A 17,788-nucleotide genomic window follows, 5' to 3' on the forward strand; every position below is an offset into this window, starting at 1 on the left:
AATGACTTGTAGAGTATAGATGTAGATGCAGACATAGATGTACAATTGAAGGAGTAAAGGGAAGCCACTCACAAAATATTTTTGGGCTGAGAAGTTGACAAACGCATGAACAGACAACAGCTTCCTACAGTGGTAAAAAAGAGACAAGAGGCTGGACAAGCTGGACGGGAGAGACAGCAAGGGAAAAAGGGAAAAGGGTAGGCATGTGGCACCAGCAAATGATGTTATGTTAGTCTACTAGCTCCAAGGAACGGCAAATAGCTGTATCTACTCCTTACTTTATTTGCTTGAACTTCCATTTTGGACTATTATTTTCTGCTGCATCTTTTTGTCTGTCTGTTTCCCATAAGATAATGTATGCACATCCATACTTCTCAGGAAAGAACCATTACAGCAATCTGCCCAACATTTATGAATCACAGACTTAAAGAATTTGAGTCCACCCCACATTGGGATGTCCTTACCAATCCCATGAAGAGCAAACATGTAGATTTCTCTTTATTATCAATTCATGCAAAATTGGAGAAACAGGGCTCAAAATGGTGTCTACTAGGAGGGAACTTGATTTCAATAATATTAATATGTTTAGCTTAGTCACTCAATTTACAACCAGCCGAAGATGTACATCATCATTTCAATCTTTACCCTGGCTTATAGCTTCTTGCTTCTTTCAACAATGGGGTCTTCATTAAATCATTTCATATTTCAGCATCTTTAAGAAAGACTGGAGGAAAAGGGAACAAATCTAGACAATGAGTTACCTTTCTGGACAAGTTTGCTCAGATTGCCTGCTCTCTGCCTGGCAAGCCGTTGCTCTTGGTACTTCTTCTTAAGAGCCTGAACTGCAGCTGTTGGCCTCCTTTTAGCAATACTCTCCACTTTTTCATTTTTACGTGGAGTAGGTTGTGACTGCTGGAAACAAAATGTAGCTTATTTTATGAGAAATCACTTATTAATGTCACAAAATTTATTCAAAGTTCTGCAAATAAATGGATATGTTAAATGCAATACTTACAAAACTAAAACCAAGCAATGAAAATGTGCACTTAATAATAAAGAAAAAAAATAAAAAAAAATAAAAGGAAACATTTTACGGAATATGGGCTACCAAAATTAAACAAAATCTGTCATAAGCCCAAATCTTTACTCAGTCTCTTTTTTCTCTTCTCACTTATTTTATTTATACGCGAGAGAAAGTATATAATTCTTTACTATTAAGATATAATATTGTAACAACATGGAGAGGGGATGGGGCAAGGGGTGGTCATCAATAGAACAGACATGAAGGAAGTACCTCCGTCATACTCATACTGGCAGAAACATATCGCCATTTTTCTGAACTGTTTTATGAAAACTCTTAAGTGTAATGGGAAGAAGAAATTATTACTTCTCGAGCTACTTTACAGCTGCCTATCCTCTTGACTACGTTATCAGTTGGCTCAACAAAGATAACATCTGCCATAGATTTTCTTCCAATTTATGGACAATTCAGTGCTGACCAGCCGCCACACCATCCTCTGCCAATGGCAATAATTCGGATGCAGTACAGAGACGTGTGAGGGTGAGGCACAGCACACCTCTCTTCCCGTCACTGTCATCTTCCCAGACCTTGGAGCTACTACTTCTCTTTCAAACAGCTCTTCAGTTAGCATCATGAAACTGAGTGCATCAAATTTCAGTTCTCCCACAAATGGAAAATCCCAGGCAGTACCAGCAATTAAGCTCAGGCCCTCCATATGGCAGTCATCCCTATGACCAACCAGTTATTGATGTGGAACTTATACGTAGGAGAATCACATGTCCCCCCCCCCCCCCCCAAAAAAAAAAAAAAACACCTGCATCAAGAATACCATCAATGACTGCAGGAGAGACTAGATGAAGTGGCTGTTTACATTTTGTACAGTCAAGTACGTTTCTTTCAGTTTCTCATCAAATGTATGGTCTCTGTGAAAATAATGTCACCCTTTAAATTCTTCTCTACAAGTTCACACATATCTCTTACAGAACTACTCAATACGATCCATACTGTGCTTATCTATTTTCTTATTCTCATGTGAGGCCCTTTACATGTCAATGTAACTGTCTGCAAATGCAAAGTGCTAAAAATATTTTTGGATTTTGAACAAGTTCTTTTACTATTGGATCACATATTCATACACTTTATGTGATACAGATGGATGTAACAATGGATATTCCATAGGTACAACATGCCACTATAAGAATACCTACACATTCAATATTTCAACACATTTTTCAATACAGCAGCTATTGCTACAGTCACATTAAAATGAGGGAAGTATTCTTCCTGGATACCTTTTTCAGCACCTTGCCTCAAGCACCTGGAAAGAATTGAAGAGCATTTTACTCCTATAGACTCTGGGAAGACACTTGGCATGGTGGTTCATGGGTTTAGCAGAATCAACAAAAGCCACAATGCATCATACAACTTTGGATCAATATTCACTTGTTTCGGGTAACTAACAATCTAAGCTCAGCACATAATGCACTGTACACTGGCACTATGGTCATTATTCTATACGGTCTTCGTTATGTTGAGTTTTGTTTCATGTGACGTTAACTGAATGGGTTGTCTCTGCTCTTGTACACAGAGGCAGACAACATGCTCAATCCAGTGCTGACTGCTAAGTTAGGCTTGGCTGGCAGTGAGGGAAAGTTGTACTTTCAGTTTGCACTGATTCAGCTAGCCCCATCAGCCAATGCACCAAGTATCTTAATGGAGGGCATCAACAATAACTTTTAGTAGTTTGCATGTCTCAAGATATAAACAGTTTGCTGTAAATTTTTTTTACTCCTGAGTTCCCATGTGGATAGCATGAAAACACTGATTCTCAAGAAAGTTAGATACCAGATAATCTGAAGCCAGTTTTTTTGTTAGAAAAGAAAATTTAACAAATATTAAATTATAAAATTTACTTGCCTAATATGAGAACCCGATGATAATGCTCCATTTTAACCCATAAAGATACCAATTAACATTTTCTTTTTTCTTCGAAAAATTTAAATAAGAATAACAAAAATTCGTATACCTCAGTTCAGCCATCACGCCACCAATATATTTGGAATAATTAGTGAACAATTCAGATGTGGTGTGATTAATAACATTACAGACAGAGAGTGAACATTCACTACACAGCCAGTACACTATATGCAAATTAAATTGAATAAAACACTTGCTAATAAAAACTTAACATCAAATAAAGTTCAAAACTTTGCAACTAGCATATCTTGTGACTGCAACTGGAAACAAAAGTTTCACTTTTAACACTTGAAATAGTATAGCTGGTAATGCCAAATGCATTTTAGCATCCACAAAAAATGTGGTGAAGACAGCATAATCTTCATTTTTTTCCCTTGTATTACCTCTAACAGAGAAAAAATTCAGCTCAGGCAAAAACACAAACGATCAAAAATGTAAATAAAAGACATCAAACTCAAGATAAATGCATCTCTCAGCAGTATTAAAAGGCACACAAGGCATTAGCAAAATTCTAACATAACATTTTGTGCAGCTGCTATTTCAAATCTTCCAGCTCAAATAACGTACAGACTGATATAACCCCGTGCTACGTACACACAAGCCAAGGCTAGACGCCTGACCATCCGGTTGCGAGCAATGAGCTTTGGAACTTGAAGCTACCAGTGGCTCCTTAACAGCCAAAGATATTCCACATTCCTGAGTCACACTGGCCTAAGGAACAAACAATTCACTGTCAGAAAAAATGACCAGGTAGAAAAAATTAAATATGTAAATGAAGAAACAGTTTGCAAGAAACTTCAATATTATTCCTTTATATGGCTGACAGAATGCACTGCTTTCAAGCAAGAGAGGCTAACCGTTAAATGGGACCTCTGCGTATCATCCTCATTTTCCAACTGCCACTACAATATATAAACACACACATATATATAGTTTATATTACGGCCTTTCAGGCCCTCTCTTGCATCTAATCAATCGTTCTTAGAGAGATGACATTGCAATGTTCATAGTATATGAAGTGTGCACAATAATAATAATAATAATAATAATAATAATAATAATACAGTACACAATAAACAGTACAACAGTAACACCAGTCTTATTAGCAGTGTGTTAAATAGTTTTCCTGTAACATAACATTCCCGCTAAATGGACGTAATGATACACCAATTAAAATACATAGCAAACTAAATAATTTAATTTTTGAAACTTAATAAGCATTAAAACATTGTGAATTTACAAAGTTTTTCACCTAATAAAATGCTTTTTCATTAAAAACCCGAGTCATTATTATTCATTTCAAACACATTTTACCATTGGTCACTCAGCATAAAGCAGATTCAGGCTAAAAGATGCATGGAATAAAGAATTATCTGATTTCAGACTTGTGGAAAAGATTCAGCTGCAGGACGGATATCCGCCATAGCTTGCTATGGTTCTGAAGGACAAGGACAATTTTATTTTTTTATTAATTAATCCTGGGATCATCTTGCTATGATACAGGATTTGTCATCACAATCCAATCAAAACAGATAGCCTGAATACACATACCTACAGAGTATATAAGCATGTTTTTTAATGAGGATAGGACAGGCAGTCAGCTGTACCCTTGCTGAAGCAACCATCCCAACTTTTGCCTCATTTGGGTGGTTCCCGTCATACAATCTTCTTTTCTTCACACACAATTTGCACTATACAGCATTTTACTTAATCAAAACTGAATTGATTGTTTTACTGATCTAGAAACACAAATGCTAAAATTTTTAAACTGGAATGTCTACACTTTCTTTGATATTACTCCTGGGGCAAATAAATACTAATGTTTTTCTGTTTTGGAAGTAACTTCCGCACAACAACTGGCTAGTAAATACCAAAATTACTTCAAGGGATATGTTTTATAATTTCCAGTTGTTCAGACAGTAAGTTTTGCAGCTTTGTTGAGGGATTTCTATTTTACGGGAGAACTTGATCTTTAAACTTTCATAGTATCATAAGCTCTAAAATTTTGAGCCAGCTAATAAACTTTTGCTTGAACACTGACACAGACTGAATGAAAATACTAAGCTTTCCCATTATATAAATATATTTAGCTTACATGTCATGCAATAATTTGAAAATGATTTCAATTTAAATATTTCATTGTTTACACAGAACCTTAATAACAAATAAAACTTAAATTATACTTCAAACAAGTTTAATGTTTAGAAAGGCTTATAAATTACTGGGGGACACAAGGATTGTCGTCTTATTGACTAAAATATTACTTGATCATAAACTATATAAAATAAGCATTTTAAATAATTTGTGAAGTATGCTCCAACTTAAGACTACATGTAGAACCATGAAACAACGCAAAGAGGCTATTGTCACACCGTTTTGGCCTTGTGATTATTCAAGCTTTCCCAGAGGATGTGTTGTAAATAGTATTCACGAGTTTGCCACCTTCAGGGGTTTTGGCCTTGATCAGCACTTGCTATCCAGTGAAATGTAACTTCATAAACCTTAGTAAAAGCTTTTGCAATGTCTCCGGTTGGGATTTTCCAGAATGTGTGTGGGGTAGGAAGTTAATATTTTTGTCTGAACTATATAACTCTTAAGATTTTAGGCAGGGTACTCACTGATGTGGCATGATAAGTGATGTGAACACATGGCATGGCAGGACAATGGCATGGCATGCATGTGACTTGACAGCAACAGAAGTAATATGACACCTTGTCTTCTTTGTACAAAGATGGTCGTTCGGCTTTAGCCAACTTGGTTAATTTTTATGTAAATAAAACAAAGCTATATCTGTCTCTGTAGTTACTTTCTTATTACAACTTTCACTTTTTATGCAAGAAATTAAAAATCACATGTTTGGGATTTGTGTATGTTATCTGCTATGTAACAATACAAGAGAAGGAAAGTTGCTATGCACCATATAGCAGAGATGCTGAGTCACGATAGGCACAATAAAAGGATTCACACAAAAGCTTCGGCCATTAAGGCCTTTGTCAGCAGTAGACACACATACACACACACGCACACACTCACATAAATGCAACTTGCACATACGTCTACAGTCTCAAAGAGCTGAGAAGCGTTAATTGTGTGAATCTTTTTGTTGTGCCATCAGCATCTCTGCTATACGGTGAGTAGCAACTTTCCTACTCTGGTATTGTTACATTCCATCCTGGATTTTCCACTGTTTGATTTTTATCTGCTACGTAATATTTCTCATTTGGTTTTGAAGAAACTTTTCAATATAAACATTTTTGATTCTTTCACATCTTATATTCTCACATCACAGCTTTATAATGATCTGGCTTTCTTTTCATTATCGCTTGTAGTTATTATGATACTTCAAAATCAAGCAATCTATCACCCGTATTTCAAAAAGGTTTTAGTGAAAAATACAGTCACTGCCTAGTTTACATTTGGTGCACTGTAGGTCATACATTGCTGCGCATGAAATGTAGCTAACACATCGAAACTGTTTGTAACTATGGAAGGAGAGCTGTATCTATTTCCAGTCTTAAGTAAACAGGTAATATATTTTGGCAGCTGGCTGTGAAGGGCTACGTCGTGCCACACTTGACACTATAGCCTTGCGCTATGTGGAGTTGGGCTCATGTATCTCTTACGTATGTGGTTTCTGAAGTCTGTTACAGTCACATTTTAGGTTAACAATGTATTAGGAATTATTTTCGCTTAGAAGTGGAAATCAACAATAGCAGATACAACAGCACAATATACTGCATGTGTCAATTTTTCTTGTTTGCACTAACAGTTTCATTCATGAAACATTCAGTAACAGTTTCTGTTTACATGTTGTGTGTTCCAGTGAGAAATGAATGTTAAGTTGGACTTTGCTATTGATATAATTAAAGCATACTGTGTTCTGAATGATTACCTATGTGTGAGAGAGAGTGTCAGCAAACTGAAAACACATTTACTGCAAAAGAACTTGAATCTGCCACAAACATGGATGAAAGAAGAAGAAAAATGTCAGCAATAAGAAACATAGATGCAATGGTTAATTATTTCTATAAGTGAGACTGGTAATGTGCCTTGCCAGGACACCAAAATCTGATGTTTTTCACACATGAATCATCATATAGATTTTCCTTTACAGGTGTAGTTTTGTTGATTTCATTATTTTATCTTGATTGTTATTTTCAATAGCTGTGTGTGTAAATTATTCTGAAACATAATAAAACAAACTAATTTGCTTCTGCTGCCTCTTTCTCACATTATCTAGTAATCTGTTTTAGAGCAGTGCTTACTGAATGTGGTTTGTTTAATACTCTGATTTTGCTGATGTCAGTATCAATCCTTTCCAATAACATAATTGTCCAAGTCGATCATGTGGCTCAATTCATGTGATGCAAATGAATTGATGCCACTATTTACGCTCGTTCACAAAACAAGCGTCACATCATGTAAGAAATCGTAGTGCGTGCTGCCATCGATGCTTCATTCTCATCCGCCATTCATTTGTTGTACATGTTGTAAAAGGACACTCTCCTCTAATATTACCTTTTTTTATAGAAATAAACAACTGCATGTATACTATTGATTCTTGTATAGGTGAACATTATCTCAGCTGTTTAACTAAATGATTTCAGACTACCTAACAGATCAAAACGAAAATTTCTGTTCTGACACTGACAATGTTCAGTGTTTATGGAAGAAGTTCAAGGCAATCGTAAAATGCGTTTTAGACAGGTACGTGCCGAGTAAAACTGTAAGAACGGGAAAAACCCACCGTGGTTTAACAACAAAGTTAGGAAACTACTGCGAAAGCAAAGAGAGCTTCACTCCAAGTTTAAACGCAGCCAAAAACTCTCAGCCAAACAGAAGCTAAACAATGTCAAAGTTGGCGTAAGGAGGGCTATGCGTGAAGCGTTCAGTGAATTCAAAAGCAAAATTCTATGTACCGACTTGACAGAAAATCCTAGGAAGTTCTGATCTTACATTAAATCAGTAAGTGGCTCGAAACAGCATATCCAGATACTCAGGGATGATGATGGCATTGAAATAGAGGATGACACGCGTAACGCTGAAATACTAAACATCTTTTTCCAAATTTTCCAAAGCTGTTTCACAGCTCCAGTTCCTTCTCTAAATCCTTGCACAAAAGAAAAAATGGCTGACATCGAAATAAGTGTCCAAGGAATAGAAAAGCAACTGGAATCACTCAACAGAGGAAAGTCCACTGGACCTGACGGGATACCAATTCGATTCTACACAGAGTATGCGAAAGAACTTGCCCCCCTTCTAACAGCCGTGTACCGCAAGTCTCTAGAGAAACGGAAGGTTCCAAATGATTGGAAAAGAGCACAGGTAGTCCCAGTCTTCAAGAAGGGTCGTCGACCAGATGCGCAAAACTATAGACCTATATCTCTGACCTCAATCTGTTGCAGAATTTTAGAACATGTTTTTTGCTCGCGTATCGTGTCGTTTTTGGAAACCCAGAATCTACTCTGTAGGAATCAACATGGATTCCAGAAACAGCGATCATGTGAGACCCAACTCGCTTTATTTGTTCATGAGACCCAGAAAATATTAGACTCAGGCTCCCAGGTAGATGCTATTTTCCTTGACTTCCGGAAGGCGTTCGCTACAGTTCCGCACTGTCGCCTGATAAACAAAGTAAGAGCCTACGGAATATCAGACCAGATGTGTGGCTGGATTGAAGAGTTTTTAGCAAACAGAACACAGCATGCTGTTATCAATGGAGAGACGTCTACAGACGTTAAGGTAACCTCTGGCGTGCCACAGGGGAGTGTTATGGGACCATTGCTTTTCACAATATATATAAATGACCTAGTAGATAGTGTCGGAAGTTCCATGCGGCTTTTCGCGGATGATGCTGTAGTATACAGAGAAGTTGCAGCATTAGAAAATTGTAGCGAAATGCAGGAAGATCTGCAGCGGATAGGCACTTGGTGCAGGGAGTGGCAACTGACCCTTAACATAGATAAATGTAATGTATTGCGAATACATAGAAAGAAGGATCCTTTATTGTATGATTATATGATAGCGGAACAAACACTGGTAGCAGTTACTTCTGTAAAATATCTGAGAGTATGCGTGTGGAATGATTTGAAGTGGAATGATCACATAAAATTAATTGTTGGTAAGGCGGGTACCAGGTTGAGATTCATTGGGAGAGTCCTTAGAAAATGTAGTCCATCAACAAAGGAGGTGGCTTACAAAACACTCGTTCGACCTATACTTGAGTATTGCTCATCAGTGTGGGATCCGTACCAGATCGGGTTGACGAAGGAGATAGAGAAGATCCAAAGAAGAGCGACGCGTTTCGGCACAGGGTTACTTGGTAACCGTGATAGCGTTACGGAGATGTTTAGCAAACTCAAGTGGCAGACTCTGCAAGAGAGGCACTCTGCATCGCAGTGTAGCTTGCTCGCCAGGTTTCGAGAGGGTATGTTTCTGGATGAGGTATCAAATATATTGCTTCCCCCTACTTATACCTCCTGAGGAGACCATGAATGTAAAATTAGAGAGATTCGAGCGTGCACGGAGGCTTTCAGACAGTCGTTCTTCCCGCGAACCATACGCGACTGGAACAGAAAAGGGAGGTAATGACAGTGGCACGTAAAGTGCCCTCCGCCACACACCGTTGGGTGGCTTGCGGAGTATAAATGTAGATGTACATGTAGAATTTAAAATGATTTTGTATACTATGTATTATATTTCAGGCTAAAATGTATAAAAAGAAATTAATTAGTTAGTACTCTGTACGTGCAGTTAAAATTACTCTTCTTTTAGAAATATTTGAAATTAAGAAATATCTGGCATACTTAAAATTCATATTATTAACTGCACAATCTAATGCTACTTATTAAATTTATTTCTGGATTCATTTATAAAATAATGTTATATCTTGGTGACGAGTCTTCTTTTGCTTTGTAAACTCTTTGGAATACTGTAAGTACTACAGAATGTTAGTAGTAGTGGGTATGCCTCTCATGGAGACAGATGTATTATTATGACTGACACTAACAATGTAATTTGGGATGTTATAGAAGTGGAAACGGTAAAGACGGTGTGATACTGAAAAACGTGACAAAAACTAAAATTCAAGAGTAAAACAGGCAAATCTTTATTCAGATCAACAGGAACCTACAAAATCAAAATTTCAGATTCAAGAATATACCCCTAGACGCAAGAACTGCAGCCAAAAACAAGAGAAAATGAATATAAGTAAAAAGTTTTTTCTTTTGTAAATCTTATGCCTCTCAGTACTTTCAAAACTTGTGCAGGGGCAGAGAATTTTAATAGAGATGTGTGGGACAGTAAGATTAGAATGTTTACAATGAAATAATTAAAATAACATATTTATCTTTATACAAACATACTACACATTTCCAAATACATGTCTGTCAACCAATCACACTAGAAATGCTTCAGAAAGCACATTATTTCAAGTTTTCACAGTTATTTGACTTGACTTGTCCACAGCAGCCTGTTACAAAATACTTGTTATAAGGTTCTGTCATAACACAGTTGCATTCATTTATTAGCCGACTGTGTCAGAAGAAGCATGATGCAACTCTTCAACAATAAGAGAAATGTAGGAATGTCTCCAAACTTTACAGCTGAAATCCAACAAACATTTAAAGTGTTCAAAGACTTGAATATGTACCCCTCACCCTCTTTTTAATTTATTCTATCATTTGAATAACTATGGTTGAAATGTTATAGGCAATGTGGGTATATCTGCAGCATGAATATTTACTCAACATTAAACTCTGAACTTTCTGGGGGTCGCAGCTCGTGACGTCAGGCCATCAGATACCTAGTGCTGTCAGTGAATGTTACACTCAGAAAATCATCTTTACACAGCCTATACACAGAAAGTACGAATGGTCAATAGTCGAGTGCACAGTCTGCTGTTAGACCTCTGCACTGTGGCAAAAACATAAGATGAAATTGCAGAAAATACACTAATAAATGGGTTATACCGTATTTACTCGAATCTAAGCCGCACTCGAATCTAAGCCGCACCTGAAAAATGAGACTCGAAATCAAGGAAAAAAATTTTTCCCGAATCTAAGCCGCACCTGAGATTTGAGACTCGAAAATCGAGGGGAGAGAAAAGTTTTAGGTCGCACCTCCAAATCGAAACAAAGTTCGCCTAGTTGTAATATGAGACACAATTTAGGTATAATGAATGACGATACAGCTGCAGTAGTTTGGTTCGAGTCGTAAGCTTAGCAGTTACGGTTTACCAGGTAGCCATTGCTACGCGTCACGCGCTCCGTCCGTATTTATACGGATATCCCTCCTTTTTCACGTGCTTCGTCTGGTTTGAATTGATTGCTTATTTTTCTTTGATCTGATAAGTGCCGTTCTCTTTGTTATAGGTGTTTACGTCACTCTAAGCTGAAAATGCTTACTGTACTGTGTCATGTATTGTTTGTCGCATTCTGATAGTGCGTGTTTACGGCCTGTCGCCGCTCGTGTGCGCGCTACCGCCGCTTACAAATAAAAAATAGAGAGGAGTCGTCTCATTAGCGAAACATTTGTTCTTTTTTACACCACTTCTTTCTTTGATAATGATCAACAAGAACCAAATAATAGACTGCGTATGATAGACGATGTTCTGAACGAAATTTTAGCGAAAATTTTTCTCCGTTTGAAAATCTTTGCAGGCGCCTCTTTAGTTCATTACATTCTGCACAGAAATTAGTCATCTTAGATTTAAAAATCTAGTCAGTTGCCGTGCTTCATTTCTGACTGTATCACTATCAGGCATAAGAATAATACGAATATAAACATGACATGATATGTATATTCTTCCGCGTTTGCTGTTGTCTCACTCTAGTTTCGTAGTTTATTAGGCAGACAGGATTTAAATGAGATAGTAGTAAACACGAAACAATACATGGCAAAATGTTTATATTCGTATTAATCTTATGGCGAAGAGAATACTACATGTGATTCACAATTCATAAAAGCTCCTATTAGCAACCATCTCTTCTCACAGGTAGGAAAAAATTCAGAACGTAGAGTTGGCCATATTGACAAACATCCCAAACAGTCTTGCCAGTCGGATTTTCGTAGTACATTGAAATGCTGCTACATTCGAAGATCAACAATACAGAATTTGTATTTACTTCGTTGGATAATGTACCAAAACGCAGTGGTCTAAACTCCGAGCGGAGGAGAAAGGCTCGTCTTCCACTTTTTTTTTTTTAATTTATTTACTGACGCAGAGATTTTGGTACCAGTATTTATCTTTGTGCCTACAAAGCATGCCTGTGTGGCGCTACATATATTCGACGGCAGAAGTTAGTTGTGGCGGCACCCACCAACATTTTTCAGAACTCCCGCTTGCTCTGCACTCGATTCTAAGCCGCAGGTGGTTTTTTGGATTACAAAAACCGGAAAAGAAGTGCGGCTTAGATTCGAGTAAATACGGTATACTACTGTACGCTTACTGGAGCAATAATACATCTCCCTAGCACTACTTACACTAACAATATGTGGAGTTCAATACAGCGAATGTAAAAGATATTTATGCAGCTACATATTTCTGCTTTGAAGCTTGTTCAGGAGACAAATCACTGAACTAAGAAAAACACAGACTACAAATTTAGGTGTTTTAAGATTTTACTTCTATGTCAAGTACTTGAACATGAAACACACATTACAGCATATAAGAGAAAACCACACAATAAATATTAATATATTAATGTAGATAGTAAATTTGCAGGTGTTTTATATGATGTGACTACCAACTTCATAGTCTAACGTATTCTGAAGGCTATTTGTTCAGCAAAATGTCTTCAAGCGGGTGCTCATTTACAAAACAGTACAGCAATCAACTACAAATGTGGAATTGCATTCATAATGTACCAATGTCAACAGTCATCAGTAATAAAAAAATTTAAAAAAGGCAGCCTGACGTTCTGGATCACGATAAAACTGAGACTGAAACTTTACGTCACCAGGAAGGACTGTAGAAGTCTGGTGATTGCATGCACAAAATTTAAAAAAAGTAGTTCATTGAAAAATCAGTATGTTTACATACTTGTTTGAACAAATGATGTTTACAGAAACAGTCACGCAAAGTGTTGAGAGATACTGTGAATAAAGTGAAAAAGCATCCCTCATGAGTCATCTAGTAGATTCTAGTACATACAATTCAAAAGGCTGGACAGTATCCACAGAAAGATATGCTGCATTTTTTCCCAGGATATTCTACATTTCCTCTGTTTCGTGCCCACTAATTTCTTCGTTCTGTGGAGAAACGAGCATATGAAATGCACCAGTACTGTCGATGAAACTTCCTGGTAGATTAATCTGGTTTTACTCTGTGACGAAGTTTCTTTTCAGTACACACTCTGCTGCTAAGTGAAAATACATTCTGGACGATTATTGATGTACCTAAGTCATTTTACATGTTCATACAAAATTTTAATTTGTTTCATATGACCCACAACTGACAATAAAATGTTATTTTCCTTAGAAAATTATGACTGAATACTTGTTCATTACTATTTCCAACTGACAAATGTATAGAATTTAAATAAAAGTAAAAAATGCTGTAAAGGAGATCCAAACCGGAGACTTCCACCCCAGACTTCAACAATAAGCATTCAACGACAGGCATCTACATAACATGTGATAACTGTTTTGCACTTAATAGTGCTTTGGAATCATCTCATTTTTATCGGTGACTTTTTCAAGATTTACTTTTTTAAAGCTGTGTTTCACTTCATTAGGAAACTAGTATCTGAGAACAGACTTTCAAATCCTATAAATATCATCATCATCATCACATCATCTTACATCATGGACTGGGCCTTTAAGGCTGTTCTGTCTGCTTTAGAACTGATCAAGTCATCTCTTCACTGGTCTCCTCAAAGACATTTTGTATTTTGGTTTACATTGTTTTATAGCTTTAGCGATTCTTGCATCTGGCATACAGTCTATATGGCCCTCCCATCTCAACTGATGTCCACTCTCGGTAGCTGAGTGGTTAGTGCGACAGACTGTCAATCCTAAGGGCCCGGGTTCGATTCCCGGCTGGGTTGGAGATTTTCTCCGCTCAGGGACTGGGGTTGTGTTGTCCTAATCATCATCTTTTCATCCCCATCGATGCGCAAGTCGCCGAAGTGGCGTCAAATCAAAAGACTTGCACCAGATGAGTGGTCTACCCGACGGGAGGCCCTTGTGACACGCCATTATTATTATTGTTATTCTCTCAACTGATATTGCTTTATTATGTCAATTATGTTTTGCATATTTAGTTCAGCTTGGATGTCATCACTTCACTTTTTATCCATCTGTAGAGGAATGTTGGACAAGGATGGGCTGTCATGATGTGACATATTAAAACTCGTCCGAATTTCCCAAGTGATTTATTATTTCCAGCTACAGTGCTCCTGTTCCTCTCGGTCTGCGTCACCGGGTCCCGCAATGCTGAGGACACCACTTTGGTGTCTGTGAAAAAGCTTGGCATGTAAAGGGTTGCCTCAGCGACCCATGCAGCGCACTGCTGTGTGTTGGCCGCGGACTTGTGACATCAGGTTGCGCCGGCAGTCGACTCAGCGGTCTTCATCCCTGCCACCTCAGTGCCGCAAACTGGGAGTTGCAAGGCAGCCCACAGCATGCTTCCTCGGCGGCGTGGCTAAGATCGCGGCGACAACAAGTGCCCGCAATCTGGTGTCTGAATCTGCGGCCCTTGTCTTGGGATGCTTCCGGCGTGTGTTGGGAGCCAACAAGACTGCCCACAGTAGCAAGCTGTGGTGTGGCCCACCGCTGGCTGGCTGCAGACCCTGTGTTGGCCTCAGAGGGTTGAGCCAGTGACCTGCCGTGGACTGGAATGCTGGCACCCCATCTGCTGCTGCATGTAGCTGGTGGTGTGATGCGCCCCACCATCCAGGAGAGCTGTCACACTTGAATGCCTTGTTAGTGAACCGGTGCCTATTTATACGCGGCTCTGCGCCTCTATTTTGCAAACGCGCCACTCCGAGTCATGTACTCATAACACCTGGGTTGGGCCAGTGAGCCCATTCTGCCTGTAAATCGCACCATGCAAACTGCTGTGTTTACTCTTTGCAGTGGGTCTACAGCCCTGTGGCTTCCATTCTACTTTGTAACCACTGGTAGCATAACTTACTGTCAACAGGCTCACGCTCAGAAATATTGCACCGAAGCTAACCTTTTCCCATCTTAAATGGTGGTGCCGCTACATATTCTCCCCTTCGGAAAGACCTGGTCCCCAGGTCGACCTCTAACTACTCTTAAACTTGTTTGGGCCAGCACGTACTGATGACATATTTACTACTACTATTAGAAAACTCAGATGTGGTCTAGTCCTCTTAAAGCACATGACATGAAACAAAATGTAAAAATTCCTTACTGGATGACCACTCCACTTAAAGCTCAATCAACCCCTTACCTACCCATCTTATGCCCTCGGTATCCAATCCACAGGGTTTTGGACTACCGTCGATTGGCTCTCCACCTGATCAGAATGAAAACAACATACAACAAAGTTAAGGCTGCGATGGCACTTGGCACAGAGGTGCTTAAGATGATCGTTACTTGTCATTGCCTTTCCCTGTATTGAGTGACGTGCTGCACAACCTGTTCGGCTGATATGCACCCCTCTTGCTCTGAAATGAACTGGTTTACAGATCTCAAAAGACCTGACTTCAGAGTTTGATTTAGCAAGGTCAGATTCTGCCTTGGCAAAAACTCCAAAGTTGCTTCTGGCCATTACAGCTGTGGCTGTGTAACATTCAAATGCGTGACTCCTGAAATTGATGCTGGCAGATGGAAGGTTGGTCCTGTTATGTTACACGCAGTTCCACTGATTAAAATTCCACTCCCCTCAAGCTCTATGTGTTTCGCTTCGGTAAATATTCCCTGCTCAAAACAAATTGCTACTACTATTAATTTTTCATAGGTGGAGAAGATCCAATGCATCCCGACCTGTTGCAAGCTCATTTTGGCTCCGTGATGTCCCTTGGACAGTCTATTTCTTTACTCCTGGCTAAAAATAACTGCACCATGCACATGTCCGAATTGGTGCTTATCACCCTGGCTGGACATACTGTTACCTTCCCTCTTGGAAAAGACAGCTGTCCCTAGCAGGCTCACAATACATACAACACATGAAAATACAATGCCTAATTAACCTACGCAAACCCAATAACACATAACAAGAAAACAAAAAAAAACTACAAATACTCCACTACTTTCTGGATCGCAACGCACAGGTACACCTCTCTCCACGCTCTCTTTCTTCCTATTCTCTTCCTGTGACATGTCTGGAATCACATCTGGACAACCCTTAAATGGCCGCAACCGCCCAATGTATACTATCGTTGTTCTAGTTGGCAGCTGAAGCTTGACATTAACCAGGGATGTGGTTTCAACTACCTGGTATGACCCTTGATACCTCGTGACAACTTCTTCGTTTTCCCTTTTGGCGTATAGGGGCTGGATAGCATTACCGATTGCCCTACTCTATACTGCGGTAAACTCCCTTTCCACTTCACTGCGTCTTGCTGCCTTTCCAAAGCCTTCGTATTCGCCTTTTGTACCCGTTTCCAGACCTCCTGAATTGTCCTCGCCAATTGACGTACAGATTCCCTGGCCCTTCCTTTCTGTAGCTTCACTAAATCAAACGGTGATGGCATTTTTCGCCCATACAATACCTCAAATGGAGACAAACCGGTATTGGTATGGACTTTTGCATTGTATGCGCATACAATATGCTTCAAATACTTGTCCCACAGATAGTGATGAGAACCCACACAAAAACTCAGCATCTTCCCCGATTGTTGTGTGTACCCATTCTGTCTTTCCGTTCACCTGTGGATGCAACGCGCTCATCCTCAACTTCCTTATGTTCAGCAATTTACACAGTTCCTTCATTAAATCCGACATGAAGTTGGTCCCTTGGTCAGTAATTATTATCTCTGGTACACCAAACTTCAAAATCCAGTTGTTTATTAATGCTTGTGTGACCACTGCTGCCTGTTGATTTGGCATAGCCACCATATCCACATACCTCAAAAAATGGTCTATTATTGTCAGAACGAAAGTGTTCCCTGATGGTGTTCGACTGAAAGGTCCTAAGACAGCAATTCCCAACATAGAAAATGGACTTGTCACTTCCGGCAATCACTGTAGCTGTATCCATTTCCAACTCAAATCTACTCTCTGCACAGATGGTATTCAATTCTTGACATACTGATCCACATCTACTTTCCTACCCATCCACCACTCTCTTATTTGTCGCTTTACTCACACCATGACCAGATAACACTTTCAAAACCTCATCTCTCAGCTTCACTGGTACTACTACCCTTGGCCCTAGCTTCATTTCCCTGCACAGAAGACTGTCATACATATTAAATTGTGGCTGTGTCCGACACAATTCACAATCATTGTCAGCGTCCTGTAATTCTAGCCATACTGCTAGGTCATAACCTATGACTTCTACTTTTGACACCTTTCTACTCAGTGCATCCGCATTACCATGCTTCTTCCCAGGCTTATGCACGACCTCGTAGCTGAATTCACTAAGCCTCACAATCCACCTAGCGAGTCTAGTGGATGAATCCTTCAACCCCAACAACCACTTCAATGCAGCATGAGCTGTCACTACCCGAAATCTTCTCCACTGTAAATAACATTTAAAATATGTGATTCCATAGATTACGCTAAGCATCTCCCTCCATTTTGTTGAGTAATTCCTCTCTGCTGCATTCAACTGCCTAGAAGCATAGGTTACAGGATTCTTTCTCATCAATTTCCTGA

General features: G+C 39.0%; 1 protein-coding gene across 1 annotated transcript in view; it reads right to left on the minus strand.

Moving 5' to 3' along the window:
- Positions 1–17,788, minus strand: part of LOC126480718 (uncharacterized) — a 180,692-nt gene that overhangs the window by 140,441 nt on the left and 22,463 nt on the right. The window contains exon 5 of the mRNA XM_050103973.1: positions 762–912. Within this exon, the coding sequence (XP_049959930.1) occupies positions 762–912 (151 nt within the window). The remainder of the gene's footprint in view (positions 1–761; positions 913–17,788) is intronic.

This window comes from Schistocerca serialis, chromosome 5 (assembly GCF_023864345.2).
Source record: "Schistocerca serialis cubense isolate TAMUIC-IGC-003099 chromosome 5, iqSchSeri2.2, whole genome shotgun sequence".
NCBI classification, from domain to species: domain Eukaryota; kingdom Metazoa; phylum Arthropoda; class Insecta; order Orthoptera; family Acrididae; genus Schistocerca; species Schistocerca serialis.